This window comes from Vespula vulgaris, chromosome 1 (assembly GCF_905475345.1).
Source record: "Vespula vulgaris chromosome 1, iyVesVulg1.1, whole genome shotgun sequence".
Lineage (NCBI taxonomy): Eukaryota > Metazoa > Arthropoda > Insecta > Hymenoptera > Vespidae > Vespula > Vespula vulgaris.
In genome coordinates this window covers 13,129,561-13,148,069 of record NC_066586.1, presented here as the reverse complement: position 1 = coordinate 13,148,069, position 18,509 = coordinate 13,129,561, and the positions used below count along the sequence as shown (strand labels likewise).

The window sequence follows — 18,509 nt, the reverse complement described above, 5'->3', positions numbered from 1 at the left end:
TAATGTAAAACATTTTATAATTGTGTCCTGTCTTACGTATGTATATCGAGTCAATCTTTATATTGTTAGTTTTGACATTTTGTTGACGTCTAAAAAAAATATTACAATGTTATGCCGAGACATCATTTTATTCAATAGACTCGTTATTATAATTTGAAGCATTAACTGCGGCCACAAGTTACCGCATACAGAAACTTTATTTCAACTTGTCACGTTATATACATGCGTAACGTAAAAGTTTACCTAAATATAAATGTAAAGTATTTGAGATAAGCGAGTATCCTTCGTTCGACAATAATCCTCCTAAATCGTGTCGGATTCATAAAATTATCTTACTTCGTGCTCTCGATTGTACGTACAATTTTATTTCGATTTACAGACATTGGCACACTTGCGACTGCTCGATAAGATAATGATGAGTATCATTGACTCGAGGGTCGTATACTTGCGAAATCTATAATCCTTTTGGGAGTAGAAAAATATGGATCCTTAACTATCGATTTGGATGCGGCTTAGAAAATGTGAAAATAAAAGAGTAGAAGAGAGAGAGAGTGTGTGTGTGTGAGAGAGAGAGAAAGAGAGAGAGAGGGAGAGAGAAAAGTAAAGGTGTTTGCTCTCGTTCATGCTCGAACAACAACCCTCTTCTTCTTTCGAAGCGTTGCGAAGGTCACCCTTAGCGAAGTCGACGTGCCATCGATAATGGAAAGGGAAAAGAAGAGAGGAGAGAAGGGAGAATATAAGAGGAAAAAAAGAAATATGCGGAAACACGAAAAAACGTCAAACAATACCCTGGAGCAAGAGATAACGCTTCGAGTCACTGGTAGAAGCACGTAGGTGGGGAACACAAAACACACAGACACGATGCGGAATAAATAGTGGTGTGAAATCGAGCGGAATTCAGTCGCACTTCTGGTGTACTATCGTCGTTAACGTTTTTCTATACACGAGAACGCAGTACGGGAGCATCGCAAGGATCGATCGATCATAGTGTGACTCACTCGACGTGGAATTAAATAGGGAAAAAAAAAAGAGAGAAAAGAGAGAGAGAGATAAAGTTCCTTCAGAATTGATAACACATATGAGAGTCTCGTTAGTGAACGGACAATTATCAGTATCAGCACGATTGTCCTTGCTAAATCATGCTCCTAGTGACCCTTTTTCTTTTTTTTCTTCATCCCTTAGTGAACGGCGACTCTTGCGGGTATGGTCTAATTAAAGAAAAAGAAAAAAGGAGAGGAAAAGTGGAAGGGAAAAGAAAAAGAACACAAAGAGCGTGGCAGTTGCAAATTTTTGTTCTTTTTCATTCATCCTATCTATGGGAGTTATATTATCACAATAGATCATTTTATGACTGACCTAGTTTTACTTCAGTGTAATCGATCAATACGCTAATGAGTTTATTTTAGTCTCTCTTATATAGCTTGTTCGAAATTAAAAAGTATAGTTGAACTTGTTTCGAATTAAATGTTTTATCGAATTAAACGGGTGTTATCCTGATATTCTATTCAAATTTTCAAATTTTGTACACATATACATATACATACACATACACATATACATACATATATATATGTGTGTATATATAAAAAGAAAGAGAGAGAGAGAGAGAGAAAGAGAGATGAGTTCAAGTTCAAACACATCGGTGTATCTTATCTAATATGTGTCATTGTCGCTCGAGTCAGTATATAATATTACCGGGAGATGACATCTCCCACCTAACTTTTCCAGGTCGAATTGCGAAAAAACCGAGAGACCGAAAAGAGTCTTCAACATTTATTGGAACGTTCCTACTTTTATGTGTCACCAATACGACTTGTACTTCGACGAGGTGACAAATTTTAATATAAAACGTAACTCTAAGGACGATTTCCAGGGAGATAAAATTGCAATTTTTTATGATCCTGGAGAATTTCCGGCTTTGTTGTCACTCAAAGATGGTAAAACGTTGCTTTACGATTTATCTCTATCGTATATATACTTTATCGTAAATAAATCTCTATCGTAGGTAAATTTTTGCAACGATATCTATATCGAAGATTTGTTTGAATCCTTCTACAGGTATCGTTGCATCGATTAAATGAATCATGAATATGATAATCTTACATATTGTTTAGGCAAATATAAGAAAAGAAACGGAGGAGTACCTCAAGAAGGTAACATCACGATACATCTTCAAAAATTTATCGAAAATTTGGATAAAATTTATCCAAATAGAAACTTCAGTGGTATCGGTGTGATCGATTTTGAAAGATGGAGGCCAATCTTTCGACAAAATTGGGGCAATATGAAAATACATAAGAATTTTTCGATAGATTTAGTTCGCAATGAACATCCAACCTGGAATAAAAAGATGATCGAATTGGAGGCATCTAAGAGGTTCGAGAAATATGCCAGATTTTTTATGGAAGAAACTTTGAAATTGGCCAAAAAAACTAGGAAGCAAGCTGATTGGGGTTATTACGGATATCCCTATTGCTTTAATATGTCGCCTAATAATCTCGTCCCGGAATGTGACGTTACAGCGATGCACGAAAACGACAAGTACGAGATCAGAAATATTATCAGAATTATTATTGGAATAAGTTTATTCATTCGGTTCGATCCATCAACGATTATAATTTGATGAAATTTAAATAGTTTATTTTTTTCTTCTTTCTTTCATCGTATATACTAGGCGATAAATTTTACTGAAAGTTCGTGCGTGTTTACTATAATTTATGAGTACTCAAGCAAACGATTAACGCGGAATTCTTATAAAAAGCAAACGGTCGAATACACGCGTATATTTAACGAGGTCGATGTCAATTATTTCGTACTAGAAAATGGAGTAGGTCAATGAGTTTGCTCCATATCTGTTATCTAATCGTTTGTTTAAAAGACCATACCTTTTTCATGTAGGATGTCGTGGCTATTCAATAATCAAAATGTACTTCTACCATCCGTCTACGTTAGACAAGAGTTAACCCCGGATCAAAGAATTGGTTTAGTACAAGGAAGAGTGAAGGAAGCTGTTAGGATCTCGAATAATTTGAAACATTCACCGAAAGTGCTCTCTTATTGGTGGTACGTGTATCAGGACGAAACGAACACTTTTCTTACCGAGGTTGGTGTTACTTCGAAATTTAGAATATTATGCTACCCAAAACCAAATGAAAACAAGTACTCTGTTCTTCTTAATTATTCAAGATTTTATGTATTTTCTAATATTTGATTTCTGTATTTCCATAGACCGACGTGAAAAAAACTTTCCAAGAGATAGTGATTAACGGTGGGGATGGTATCATTATATGGGGTAGCTCGTCCGACGTAAACAGCTTAAGTAAATGTAAGAGATTGCAGGACTATTTGTTGACAGTTTTGGGACCAATCGCGATTAACGTGACAGAAGCCGTCAACTAAAGATTACCCCTAAACTTTTAGTACAATCTATAATCTCTTGCCGATGGTGATCGGTGCATTCAGTGATCTGCTTTGTGAATACTACTGGTACTACAACGATACCATCACATTGAAAAGACTTTTCACAAAAACAAAAAAGAAATAGAAAACTATAATTTATAAGTCTGCAACATCAACTACCAAAGAAAGAAGATAATTAATAATCTAATTAGTAAAAATAATTAGTATATACCAAAGAATAATACGTACTCTCGACGTCCATACCTGTACTTAATCTAATTTCTTCTTAACAAATACCAATAAATGTATTACTTTCGCGCTAAAACGACATAATCCTTCTTTAAGCTAAAGTTTCGTTTACACAATAATATTCTTTTTTTACAGTAATCCCGGAAGTATCGATTAAAATACAAAATCCTGGAAAAAGAGAGAAAGAAAGAGAGAGAGAGAGAGAGAGAAAGAGAGGAAGAAGAAAGAAGAAAGTAAGAAGTACTACGTTTGGGTGTAAAGTCCTTAGGAGCGTTCGCCATTAACGAGTTTGGGAGCCGGTGACGTTTCCCATTCTCGGCCTTCGTCACCTCCTCCTCCTCCTCTACCTCTTGCTCCTCCTCCTCATCTTCCTGCTCGTTTCGAAGTAGCAAATCGAGCGAAGCTTACGGCGAACGCACTTTAGCACTAGCAGACGACAAGTTTTACTGGTTCGAGGTGTAAGGCCTCGGGCGATCTTGCTTTTTACAGTACACACGACTACATCGGGTAGAGGTAGTCAAAGATCTCTCTTGCTCACGGTTGATCCCTCCTTTTACCTCTCTCTTTCTCTCTCTTTTTCTCTTCCTCCCTCCTCAACCTTCCCCCACCGGGGTCTCCATCTTTCTCTGTTTTCTCGAGGATACCTCGAGAGCTCTGCGAGAGAAAGAAAGAAGGAGAAAGAAAACGTGAGAGAGAGAGAGAAAGATAGAGAGAAAGAGAGAGAGTGAGAGAGAGAGAGAAGAAGAAAGAGGGGAGAGAGAGAGAGAGAGAGAGAGAGAGTGAGGATGAAAGAGAACGGAACGGGAACGGCGCGGAACCGAACGTACCGAGTAGAAGGAGAAGCTGAAGGAGACGCTGGTAGTGGTTGAGGAGGAGGAGGAGGAGGTGGTGGAGGAGGAGGAAGAAGAGGAGGAGGTGAAGAAGGAGGTGGAGGAGAACGGAACACGAGAGATCGGCAGCACAGTTTCGTGCTCAGCTCAGCTCGGTTCGGCTCAGCCTCGTATCGGCCTCGGTCTTTCGAGCCAAAAAAGGTACGGATTTTCCTTGACGAGTGTAACTCCTTCACCGTTATCAACGAAGTCCTAACTTATCATCGTACGTCTCGAATCGCGCGGTTACGCGAGACGAGCGCTTTTATTAAAGTGCGTGCTATTTCTTCTTCTTCTTCTTCTTCTTCTTCTTCTTCTTCTTCTTCTTCTTCTTCTTCTTCTTCTTCTTCTTCTTCTTCATTTTCTTCGTCTTATTCTTCTTATTATTATTATAATTGTTGTTATAATAATAATGACAATTATTATTATTTTATTATTGTTGTTGTTGTTATTATTATTATTATTATTATTATTATTATTGTTGTTGTTATCATTATTTGCAATTTTACTAAAGATCTACGTTGGATACACGCGTAGATCCTCTCTTGCTTGGTGCGTAGTACGCGTTTGCGACGTCGCTGCCGTATACCGAGGTGAGTGACAGTAACTTGAGAAAAGCCAAGGCTGCTTGTGCGTCCATCGCTGAGTCTCTTTCCCTCTCTCCCTCTCTCTCTCTCTCTCTCTCTTCTTTCTCTCTCTCTCTCTCTCTCTCTCTCTCTCTCTCTCTCTCTCTTACCTCATTCTTAATCTCATATAAAAACATTAAGAAATTTTACAAATCGATTTTTCTATGTTCTTCTTTGTACGTTTGTAACAACGTAAGAATAGTGCATTCTATCAAGAACGTTCAGCAGGATTTCTTCGGGCATAGAAAATCTTCCACGTCACGTACCTCCAAGCGTTGTCATTACGCTGATCGTTTTGTAAGAGTCTCTCGATCGGAGAGGCAGCGCATAGAAAGTAGACGCTATCCTTGATAGGAATCAAACGGGAGAGTTCTTTGAAAAGATACATTGATACGCGTAAGCTGAATAATATATACATCTAAGTAGTAAGTACCTTCGTATAAATACATACGTTGGATCCATTAAAATCAAAGACCATTAAATCGTACTCGGAACGTCAGCTGATCATTTGAAAAGTATCACAACCTCTCGAGCGAGATCCTTCAAGCTGTCGGGATCTCTCCAACGAGATACGGGACACCCAAGGCTCGAGGAGATGAGAGTAGCCCAGAAGCAAGTTATCCAAAACGTTTCGGCCACTAATCCTAATACTAGACCCTATTCTTGAGTTAATGATAGCTCTTCATAGACGCAAGAGTTTAAGTTCCACGCTAAACTGTTGCGCGGTAGCGAACCTACAATCGTATCCTATTTAATGGAGACCTTTCGCGATTGGCCCTATCATTGGCCGAATTAATCGAGCGTTTTTCGAAAATATAACTAATAATTATTCCGAGTCCTTTTTATGAATCATTCTATAATATATATATATATATATATATATATATATATATATATATAATCATCACGGTCATTTTATTTTTGAGATAGATCTCATAAAGCAAACATAAGATGAAGAATCTCGATATATAGCTACGCGAGAGAAACGTGTGCTCAAAGGATTTTTATAACGGACACTCACTCTCGAGAGTGAGTGTCTTCGTTATTGGACGTGTTACTTCGTCTCATAATCATTCGAAATAACGTTAACCGGTCTCATTCCTAAAGGGTGGTCTGTAGTTAATTATCTCTCACGGCGCGAGACATTTCTTTTTAAAACCACAGGTAGTCCGACGTTGCTGAAATTATTTTATGTCCCTCCTGCTACCGTACCTTCGACACCTTTTCGCGCCTTTTTTATTCCATAGAAACTTTTCTACTTTATTAACAAATAAAATACCTAGATCCGAATCGGTCTCTAAAATTATTAATACGAAACGTTAATATTTACCTTTCTTTTGTTAAATATCAATCGATTATCGAAATCGAAGAAAGTTTTTTTATTACATAAATGATATTAAATAATGCGATCAAATGTTTCGTTCGTAAGTATCTTATAACTCTTTGTAAACATATACTATAGAACACACTTTACGTTGTATACCGATATTCCTAAGGTCATGGTGAACAGCGTAAGAGTAAAGAAAGTAGCTTCGTCATCAGCCCTCTCGAGATATCTCATGTCCATCCACGGTACCGAAGTAACGGGTCGTCATTCACGAAAAGAAACCAAGAACGAAATCTCCTTGATATGAGTCACCTTACAACGCAACGTGTTTATGTCGCGTATCGTTAGGAGACAAGAAATATGTCAGATCTAATCGCGAAATGATTTAACATGATATCAGGTGTGTGCGAAACGTGATCGATTTCTCGATTATCTTACAAGGAAAGAGGAGAGACTTAGGTCATACATTTTTCCACGAATTCTTTCAACTGATATTTTCTGACGAGCGTATTCGACGGCTAAAGAAAAGTATGGCATTGTGTATTTAACGAAGACTAAGAGAGATAGAAGAGAAAAAAGAAGAAGAAAAGAGAATTCGCGATTTGTCGCGCGTTCGACCTCTCACGAAAAGAGGAAGAAGAGCAAGAGCAAGAGAGAGAGAGAGAGAGAGAGAGAGAGAGAGAGAGAGAGAGAGCTGGTAGCGGCAAAAGTAGCGGGCAGGCTCAAGGAAGACGAAAGGGCCCGTTTTAAAGAGCCGAGCATTAAAAACAACAATGTCATTACATTTTAACGACCTGTTCTTGGGCTCTGCCCTCCCTTTTAAAAGCGTTCGTTTGCAGGTATGTGGTCCCCGCGTATGGGGACCACCTTACTAGCGGGTGGAGGGAGTGAATGAAAGAGAGAGAGAAAGAGAGAGGAAGCTTAAAGCTTTACACACACGGTTTATCACTGCGTTTCCGATAGATAACGATAATCTATATACAATAGATCTGATTCATCAATTATCAATATAAATCTGATTCATCTCTACGACTATATCGTCGCGAATGAATTTCTAATGAAAACGTTTCACAATTGATCCTTTTTCCGAGTAATCGGAAAGAAGACTTGACTCGTTCCGACTGACTCGACTCAGCTTGGCCCGGTTTGACGGTTCGTTGTAATTTGATAAGAAAACGAGAAGCATTCGATAAGATGCTCGATCGAGGATGATCGATCGATGTATTAAAGGGAAAGCGAAACAAAAAAAAAGAGAAAGAAAAGGAAGGGTCGTAGAGGTGTTTTGACAGGCCTTGTCCAAGGGTGCAAAAACATTCGGATCCGGCACTGGTGAAGAGGAGAAGACCGCGTTCGGTCCCTCTTCTCTTCAGCATCATCCCCTGGCGTCACTCGTCGGCGATGGCGACGGCGGCGGCGACGGCGGCGGCGGCGGCGGCGGCGGCGGCGGCGGCGGCGGCGGCGGCAGCCAGGCACCATGCACCTCGCGAAGAATTAGTATGGGCGAAGAAACAAAAGCATAAGGAGCTCACGCGAAGGGTGTGCGGAGGGAACGGTGCTGGTGCAGGAAGGAGGAAAGAAAAAAAAGAGGAGCCGAGATGGCGCCACACGTCCAGCGTGTTTTCAGGGCATCCTCCGGTGCTGTTGGCAAACTCCTTTTTTTTCACCTCGCCGTGCCGCTTCTCTTTCTCTCTTTCTTTCTCTCTTTCTTTCTTTCTTTCTCTCTCCCTCTCTTCTTTTTCTGTCCCCTCTTTATCCTCTTTTTCATCCTCCTCATCGTCCTCCTCCTTCTCTTCCTTCTACGACGATCGTCTTTCTTCGTCTCACGCGCGAGATCCTCCTTTTTATCTTCTCCTCCTCTTCGACCCCCTGTGGGTCCCCTATTAGTTGGCCCACGGCACCGGTATCTTGAGAAAGAGAGATGGAGAATCGAGGAAGGGTGGGGATGGGGACAGAAAAAAAAGAAAAGGACGACTCGCGGAGGATGGTCGCAAAATTGTGAAATTAGGCTACGTGAAAACGAGCGACGGGAGGCCGCAAGGGAAAGGGAATAAGAGAGAAAGAGAAAGAGTGACTGAAGGGGAGGGAGTTTGGAGGGTGCCGAGGACTTTCATTAAGTTAAAATAGATCGCCAGGATTAAGATAAAAATCTAATATAGCTGCCGTTTACAGCTCGCTATATACTCCTTTTTTTATTCTTATCCTTATTACTATTCTTCTTCTTCTTCTTCTTTTTCTTCTTTAATCGGGATAGAATCGATTAAGAAAAAAATCATCGATGCAAATTATCGGAAGACTGTAAACGTAATTTATACGGTACAGTTATTATAAATTTGAAATCTTTGAAAAAGTAATTGAAAAATTGACTGGGTCGTCTCTTAAAACGTATCTACGCATATGTAGTACTTTCTACGTCCTCGAGAGTCGGTCCGACATATTTTTGTTATTTCCATGATAGAGAAGAATCCTTGTCGACCTTCGAGCTCTTCTTTCTGAGATCTCTCGGTGTGTTTAGAATACTAATATTTTCTCTCTCTTTCTCTGTCTCTCTTTCACACATATCATTGCCACCTTAAATAGAAAATGAACCCACGTTCTAAAAATATTCTCCCAAAAGTATTCTACGCGACACATAACCGGACTTTCGATTATCGATTTAATGTTATTCCGTCGTGTGAACAATCATATGATTTCTTACCGACACCTTTCTTGGATCATTTTCTTTTCTTTTTTCTTTTTTTTTTTTTTTTGTTTTGTTTTGGAGAAGAAAGATCATCATAAATGCATTCGTTTTCTACGATCGCAAAAGAAATAGAAAGAAAGAGAGAGAGAGAAAGAGAGGAAGATAGAGATAAAGAGAGAATGGCACGCACGAACGTGCTCATAACTTTTGGTAGATCGTAAATTCTAACGTCGAAACCATCCTCGTAAAATCAAACGGCTACCCTGAAAGAATTTCCTCGGGGCTTCGTCAACCGCAGCAACAATTACGAGTGGGTTAACGAAGTTTAACGCGTTCTGCGTTATTAATGAACGAGAAAATGAGAAAGGCCACCGTACTGAACCCGTTCTCCTTACGAGAAATTCGAACTACATCATCTAACTCTTTTTTAACGAAGTCTCGAGTTAATAAAGAACACAAGCGGCAGAAGAGAATCGAAAATAAGAATCGTTAGGAATTTTACAAACGCGGAGAAATAAAAATCGAAGGAGAAGATTTATAAATCGATTTTAAAAAATTGAGAAAAGTTTATTAAATCGTTTCTCGAAATGTCGAAGAAAACTCGAACTGCATCGCGTAAATGCATCTTTTCTCGTCTTTCTTCCTTCTTTGGTCTTGCCACTCGAACGTTAGCAATGCGTAACACTCGTACTACCTATTACGTAGAAAAAATAACATACTCGCTTTTACTAACTACGTCGAGTTTCGTCATATACAGAGTGAATGAGTCAATAAAAATCGCTTCGGGTTAAATGATCGGCGCGTTTGATCACATTGCAACATTCATCGAGCTAACTGTATCACAAGTGACACGTTTCTTTATAATCATTAAATACAAAATTGCTTAAGATTATTTTATAACGTAACAGTTTGAGGGATTGGAAAAATTTAAACAAAAAAAAAAAAAAAAGAAAAAGGAAAGAAGAAAGAACAAAAAAAAGAAAAAAAGAAGAAAAAGCTGCAAAATTTAATACATATAGAAAAAGAGAAAGGAAAAGGAACAAGACGATAAATTTTCGAACGTCCTTCGAACAGGTCCATTCCAGGGTGTTAAATGTGAGAAATCGAATCAATAGACAGCTCGCACTGATCCGGGCCGGGGATCGTCGACGCGAGGTTTCGTTAAAAGGTCCCGTGAAGGGCCAGTCAGGCTCCTTGAAAAGGAGAGAGCCTATCGACGAGAAAGAGAGAGAGAGGAAGAGAAAGAAAGAGAGACGAAGAAACTCGCACACGTACAGAACGGCGCCCTTTGTGCCGGACCGCCTCGGCTCGGGGGCGCGTCAAATTTGGTTGAAAATCAAATTAATCTCGCGGCTGGGCGCAGGACCCCCTTCTCTTTTTCCTTTTCGACCTCACTCTCTCTTTCTCTCTCGCTCTCTCTCTCTCTCTCTCTCTCTGTCTTTCTATCTTACTCGGTCTCTCTCTTTCTGGCGGCACGACGACGACACGAGCAAATCGAAAGGACGGGCCCGAAGGAAGAAGAAGAAGAAGAAGAAGAAGAAGAAGAAGAAGAAGAAGGAAAAGAGGATGAGGAGGATGAGGAGAAGAAGGAGGTGGAGAAGGAGGAAGAGGAGGTGGGACCTCCACGCCACCGACACGGCTTCAGAGGCGAGAAGAGAAGGTGGCGCAGCAACAAAGAGCTTTGGACTTCTGGCTACGATCGCGCCAGGGCCGTGTTCACTTTCCTCTTAAAAGTTACACACCTTCGGCATGACTTTGCTCGATCATCAAAAACACAACAACAATCGACTAGATCAAATTTCTATATAATCTATTCGGATCCACGAAAATATTAACCTTTAGAAATATCATTATTTAACTGTTGAAAATTGCACGATCGATTGAATTTAACCTTTCGTAGTTCTTTTAAAATCTCAGCAAGTACCAATTTATTCCAGTTACATCTCTTACTCGGTCGTTCAAATCACCAAAGGCTAACTTCACAAACTTAACTTCGTCAGTGACTTACTTTTGAAGTATGTACGAGTCGATGTATCGTTAGATGAAAGAGAAAAAGAGCTAAAAAGGAAAAAGGTGCTTGTTCCGAGAGAGGTAGATAAGTTAGATGAAATCAGCCGGTCCTGGCGATGCTTCGGTTTCAGGACCTAATTTTTACCACCCTTAAACCATCGACGAAGCGTCCTTTTCGCGCGCAGCGCTGCCCTGCTATACCTCCGTGGTTCTCGGAACTCGAAATAAGAAACGGAAGATCGGAGAGAGATCCTGTGCGAGAATATAAAGAGGAGAAAGAGAGAGAGAAAGAGAGAGAGGAAAGGGCCGCATCGGCTGTTGTAAGGGGAAAAAAAGGCCTTCGAGGAAGGGCTCGCGGAGAGAAAGAGAGAAAGAGAGGGAGAGAGAGAGAGAGAGAGAGAGAGAGAGAGAGAGAGAGAGAAAAGAAAAAGCAGATGGCTCTAAGATGAGAGCAAAAGAGGGAGGAAGAGAAAGAGAAAGAAAAAGAAAGAGAAAGAGAAAGACGACGACGACGAGGAGAAGGAGGAGGGGAGGTGGAAAGAGGGTTCTTTCAGGTGGGAATTGAAATGCATCGAAGAGGAACGAAAAGTCGATCTGGAGCCTCTTGGAAATGGCCGACGAGACGGCAATTGTTCGTCGAGAGAAAGAGAGAGAGAAAAAGAAAGAGAGCGAGAGAGCGAGAGAGGGAGAGAGATAGACGAGATTCCTTTTGTCGTGTGGAATTCACTTCGCTCGGGTATACGTAAGCGAGCCACAAACGACGTGGAACGACGTCTTCGTCGTCCTCGTCGTCTTCGTCGTGAATTCCTGAAGGACTTCAGGTTCAAGTAGTCTTCTTCGGTCTCGTGGTCCCGCAGCGCGAGAGATCGATTCCATTCGAGACCTGGTTCTTCTCTTCTTCTTCTTCTTCTTCTTCTTCTTCTTCTTCTTCTTCTTCTTCCTCTTCTTCTTCACCCTCCCTTTCTCCTTCTTCTTCTTCTTCTTCATAATTGGATTCACAATTGGATCCTTTTCCTTTTCCATCCTCCTTCTCGATACAATCTTTCTTTCTCTTTCTCTCTCTCTCTCTCTTTCTCTCTATCTTTGGATCCTTCCCCATTGGTTTAAATTTTACAGACGGTCCACAGGCAATTGGATCGGTGGTGATTATAACGAAGACAGACGGCTCTCGGAGACATCGAACTTTCACAGTTTATGAGCATCGATCGGTAATCGATATCGAACCGAAGGAATATCACCGTCTCCAATCTTTTTTCTTCCACTCGAACGAAAACAGGCAACATGGTCGTACACCATAGAATATGGAAATTAAAATCCCCTTCGACCTAATCGCAATCGATTCGATCTTCGCCATAGGCACGTTAGATTCGTCGACTTTTTTTCTTCGATTTACGATAGAATGCGACTATGATTACATGTTCTAAGCGAACCATAATTTGCATATCGAAACAAGGAAAATAAAATAACTATGTATTTGATATCGTTTATGTGTACGCGCGTGTTTATTACGTTTTATTCGTGGCAAGCTCATGAAATTTAAAATATACGGACGACGTGATTACGTAAAAATCACTTTCACGGAACAACGTTTTAGAATCGTTGAATTGACATTAACCTGCTATCGATTTGCGGTCGTGAATTTAACAGATAGGGATTTTATATACATATACGTACGTATATACCATCGTGTTGACGTTCTGTGTAGGTGGATAAACAGAATACTATTAAAATTGCATGCACGCGTTCTACAGCCTTACGTCACTTTATTCGATCACGCGAGATCGTGATTACAATTAACGGATTCGCATGCGATAAGGAAAAGGCTTCGATGCGTTCACGGTTTACGTGCCATTCACTTTGAATCACAGAGTTCTTCCTAACGTGTTACCAACGAACTAACGTGTTTCAAACGTTTGTTTCAATTAATTGTCTCTTACAATTAGATTGATGTATTGAAAAACGTTCTTTTTTTTTTATCGAGATTAAAATTCTATTAAAAACTTTCAATTCTAGTTACACTATCGTATCTCAAAATTTTACAGGGGAGATATTAATTATTTTATATTTCAAGATTTTTTTTTTTTCATTCTTTTTTTTTGTAAAATGAACTCATCGTGTTATACGTGTCTATATATACGCTGCTATTTTAAATAAATGATCGATCAAGTTTAATTATTTATAATGATCAAAATATTCGTATATATAGCGATCATTATTTATTTTACAAAATGCTTATTATAAATTAATAAAAATACATATCAAATAAATAAAAGTACGTGCGCACGCGTATTTATCTTTGCTAGGATTGTTTCTATTCTAAAGAAAGAGAGAACTAACAAAATAAAAAAGAAAGAAATATAAACTCCCTAGGAATTTCTATTTCGGAGCACGAACACGATAAGATCCTTTTAAACGTTGGGCTTTGTTGTTCCGACTCGAAAAAAATTTGGTGGTATGTCGCCGGAAGGAGTGAATCACGTATTCAGCACTGGTACCCTAAATCCAGCACTATTTATGGTTGGGACGTTGACAACGGGTTTAGTATAACTCCCCCTTTTCGACGACACGAGGACTTTCCTTATCTCGAAATCTTGGAAAGTTAAAACTCGAGCATACGGTTCGAGATCGAAAGAGAAAGAGACGGGAGACCCTACTGTATCTATGAATGAACCGGACTTTGTCGCGACATCATCGATGCCAAAGATCCATTCTCCGTCCATTACTTTGCATTTACAAGTAGAGAAAGGAGATCGAACTCGATATTTTAACTCCATTATATATAATGTAACTTTTAACTTTATTCCTAATATTTATATTTCTCTATTTTTTCAATTTTATTTCGTTTTATCAACTGACGTAAACTCAATCGTTAGTTCATATTCGAAATATTGTTAATATTTCTTAGATAGAAGTTATACTTGGTATATTTTCGTTGATATACACCTAAGTTATACAGAAAGTGAACTAAAAGTTCTTAGACTCGGAGTCAGAAGTTTTTTGACGATTTTAAAAATCAATAACTCTTCTTCGAAACGTTTCAAGCTAATTTCTTGTTCAAATCGAAACACTACAAGTCTAGCTTGTAAAACTACCATCTACGAACCTAAAAAGTTTCGAAGATGAGCAATTGATTTTTAAAATCGTCTGAGAAACTTTCGACCCGTCTAAAGAACTTTGGCTCACTCTGTAATAAATACATATAGCATAATTACACTGATACAAATTATATTACGACTTTCGTGTTATGTAATTTCCTTCTAGATAGAACCAAAAATTCGTGCAAAGATAATTAATGTAAAAAATGTAAATTATATACGTATATTTAGTTTGATAAAGATATCAATTCATAACGCATAATTAATTCTACAAATAAAAACAACGAAACAACCGATCGTTTCTTATCCGCCATTGGTATGTTTTCTCTCGAAATAAAACAAATATCGTCGATCGGAATTTCGAATCGATTCTTTATCGAAAGAGAAGAAGAAGAACGAAAGAAAGGAAGGAAGAAAAAGAAAGAAAAAAGAAAAAAGAAGAAGAAAAAAATAAATAAATAAAACAAGAAATGAGACCATGCGATACCAACGTAGCAAGCAAGCATCCCGATGACGCAATTCCGTTCGGTCGTCGAACCGAAGGCCTCGAAGGCGCTCAAGTCGAGCCGGGCACTTTCATTCATTCGGGAAAAAAGTATCGGCATGCACGTGCACGGCCGTTGCACGTATTTCGAATTGCAATAGGTTTTCTCGAAAAAATATCTAAGCTTCGCCAAGTAGGGTACTCTCAAGTACTCGCAACTCGACTCGTTCAAATAACACGCATTCCGTATATCTATGGCTCGGCAACCGGTACTGAACGACCAATGACGACGTGCTATTCCTCGTCAAAACGATTCTCCTTCCTTGCATTCCAATCATCCAATCTCTTCTATATTCTTCGAGGTTGCAGAAAATAACTATAAAGTAGAATAACAAAGTCGGCCTTTTGATTACCTCTTTTATGATCCAATCAAACGTTTGTTATGCAAAATAGTAGAATAATTTAATTTGCTAATTTTCTAGTAATAGATATGGTAATTCAATAAAATGATAAACTAATATTTGGATAATAGTTATTGTAACTTTATAGAAAATAAACTTTTCTATAACATAATCTAGCAAATGAGCTGATTTTTTAATAACAAATGTTTGTAATCTAATTCTTTACATAAAGTAACTCTCTGAAATAACTCTCTGAAAACGTATATTGTAATATAATTCTATAACATTCGATCGTATACATTGTGACGAAAATTTTCTAATTTTCTAATCACATATTTAATTTTGATCTTTTGTATTTCTATACGAATCCTGATCTTCCGGGTATGTCCATAGTCTTCGAAAAAAAAAAACAAAGAAAATTTGGATAGCTTCTTTTTTTTATGCTGTTACAGAGATCATGGAATCTACGTGGCAATTAATGACAACAGTCATTTTCTTCTTGGTTCAATCGAATATATTACACGCTCATCGGGAGCACAAGGTTCGTAAAATTATTAAACGAACTCTTTTGCTTACCTACTTGGAATATTTCCTTCGAGCGTTTAATCATCCGTTCCAGGTCCACAACATAGTACTCTATCCAGACAAGCACAGTTGGTGCAAAACGACGCCTATCAAGCAGGTAGTCGCGTGGCCTCAATGTTCATCCCAAGAGCTCGACAACAACGTGTGCGTTGGAGCTTGTTTCTCTTACATGGTACCCCACAGCGAGCCGTCCGCTCCTGGTGATTTGATAAGACCCTATTGCGACTCGTGTCAGCCTCTCGACAGTGTTTGGCATACGGTAGGTAACTCGGTCAATACGATTAGGATATCGAAATAGATGTTAAATAATACACGATAATATTTTCAACACGTTTAATAGTTAATCAAGTGAACTATTTTTCGTATCAGGTTACCTTGGATTGTAAGGATGAGGCAAATAATCCTATGACTATGCAGAAAAAGGTTCAAATCATAACAAACTGTTCCTGCAGTTCGTGCATGGAGACATCTAGGATCAAACCTGATTACAATACTTTGCTTCAATCATTGACGGTCGAAAATTTGGATAAGAACGTGAACGTTGTTCACGAGACCCCAGATCTTTTATTGAATCCTAATCTGAATTCATCCAAGAATACGACCAGAGACGGTGTGGAAGCTAACGAAAGATTCCTGCAATTGTTCAAGCAAGGATTCAAGGATTCGGAGAAATTAGACGAGACTGGTGCGAAGGAACTTTTCTCGAAATTCGGAGAGGAGGTTGATATGGAGAAGTTGAGGGATTTGCTAAAGAAATATAGTCAAGAGGACGAGAGGCATCAACAGCATCAACAAACTAACAAACAGCAACAACAACAACAGCAACAACATCACGGTGCAACGACGATGCTACATCGAGGTCCTCATCATTCGATGGTTTTGGATTCTGGTGTTAAAGAAAAGATCGACGTTGAGCCACATTATCTACATCCAGCAGTCGCTGGTCAAGAGATCAGTTATCACGACAACGTTGTCGTCGACAAGGGCAAGAAGAAAGATTTTTGAAATCTCTCGATCGAAAAACGATCGTCTCGTTTTACGAAATTGGATGCCGACCTGGGTTCTTCGAACGAGTTGGACGACGAACGAGCGGATCGTAGAACGGACTAATCGTAAGCGAAGGAACGACAGTTTCCCACGCTGATTCCACGAGAATCGATCGGTAAGGAATTTCATGCCTGGTCCAATCCTAAGGCATCTACATAACACGGTAGCTAGCAATCTTATTCTTTCTTTTCCATTTTTTTTTTTTTTTTTTTTTTTTTTGATTTTTTTGTTTTCTTGTTTTTTTTTTTTGTTTCATATTAACGGTAAAGATATTTAAACTGCTTAAGGGGTATATAATTTTAATTATTCACGATCGAATCATTCTTCAGCTTATCTTTTCTACATGTATATAGATAGTAGTACATTTTTTTAAATTATTCGACACTTGTTAATGCTACGAATTTGTTCGTTCGTAAAAATTCGAACGAGAATATCGAACCAACGAGAGGAAGAGAGATGAATAGAAAGAGAGAGAGAGAGAGAGAAAGAAAGCACGTGATCGGACTCATACCGTGACTTTCGAACGTTTCGTGTTTCGGTTTTTCGAGAATCGATCATGTATAGATTAAAAATAAATGGAAAGCTAGAGTTTCCAAGTTAATCTCGTATTCATTGTTGAGAGTAAGAGTGAAAGAGAAAAAGTGAAGGAGAGTGAGAGAAAGAGAAAAAAGAGAGGGAGAAAATTTTAATATATATTTAATTATTATTGTGTTAACTATTTAACGAAATCACGCCTTTCGCATAAACTCACACGAGGTAATCAAAATTTTTTTAACTTGTTATATATATATATATATATGTATGTATGTATGTATGTATGTATGTATGTATGTATGTATGTATATACAAACCGGAAGAAATAACGTGGATGCGCTTTTCATTTCTATTTTCTTTTTTTTTTTTTCATCATCGCTTCTACGTTTTTATTAATGGATTGTAACTGTCATTGTTCTCGTAGAGAATAATAAAAGAACGATTGGTAACAAGACCAGTTATTTTCTACTTCGTCGTGTACTATCATTTATTTTCTGTGGTATATTATTATTTCATGTCCTGTATTATTCCTGATATACCTAATGTAAAATGATTGTAAGCAGATGACGAATGCATTTTTACGAAAGGATCTGAACGTAATCGGTAATACCAGAAAGCATATCTAAAAAAGAATCTGATTGACGGAATAATAAAAGAATGAAAAAATAAAAAAAGAAAAGGAAGAATAAATATTTGAACTTCTTTCCTCGTTTGTGTTCTTCAAAAATTATTTTCTTTGGAAGGAGAATTATCAAAATCTTTCAACAGATTTCCTAAAAAAGATACAACATTAATATCACATTAATTGACATCTCATTAATAGTCTAATATCCTTATTTATATTTATACTATTTCTAATTAATATTATTTCTATATTACAGTAATCTCCTATTATGACATTATAAAATAAAATATATACAATGATATTATAACAGGAATTTTAGATAGATTATTATTTGACGTTTTGTTAATCGTCTAATATCATCGTCATTATTTCTTTGTAATTAACAAAAATTTTCTATTCCAGTAACAACTTATCATGTCATATTATAATCTAAAAAGAAATATATATATATACCGAAAATATATCGTCAAAGAAAATTGAGAAATAGAATACGCAGAATGTAAGACGTACTGAAAGTGAACAGTAATATATATATATATACACACACATATATATATATATATGTATGTGTGTGTGTG

The 18,509-nt window shown here is 38.1% G+C and overlaps 2 protein-coding genes across 6 annotated transcripts; both read left to right on the top strand.

The window, feature by feature from the left end:
• Positions 1-136: 136 nt before the first annotated feature.
• On the top strand, positions 137-3,724 carry LOC127067721 (hyaluronidase A). Its single transcript, XM_051003001.1, has 5 exons — positions 137-1,201; positions 1,729-1,937; positions 2,115-2,541; positions 2,899-3,103; positions 3,229-3,724. The coding sequence occupies exons 1-5, from the start codon at positions 1,140-1,142 to the stop codon at positions 3,397-3,399; spliced, it is 1,074 nt and encodes a 357-aa protein (XP_050858958.1). The 5' UTR covers positions 137-1,139; the 3' UTR covers positions 3,400-3,724.
• Positions 3,725-4,570: 846 nt separating this feature from the next.
• Positions 4,571-17,774, top strand: LOC127067727 (uncharacterized). 5 transcript variants are annotated; one of them, XM_051003014.1, is made up of 5 exons: positions 4,571-4,679; positions 5,032-5,110; positions 15,593-15,681; positions 15,760-15,984; positions 16,095-17,774. In XM_051003014.1, the coding sequence occupies exons 3-5, from the start codon at positions 15,598-15,600 to the stop codon at positions 16,728-16,730; spliced, it is 945 nt and encodes a 314-aa protein (XP_050858971.1). In that variant the 5' UTR covers positions 4,571-4,679; positions 5,032-5,110; positions 15,593-15,597; the 3' UTR covers positions 16,731-17,774. The 5 variants fall into 5 exon arrangements, with proteins under 5 accessions (XP_050858971.1, XP_050858990.1, XP_050858998.1 ...); XM_051003023.1 differs by having other exon boundaries at positions 4,592-4,790; XM_051003033.1 differs by lacking the exon at positions 5,032-5,110 and having other exon boundaries at positions 4,586-4,678; positions 15,591-15,681.
• The last annotated feature ends 735 nt before the right edge of the window (positions 17,775-18,509 follow it).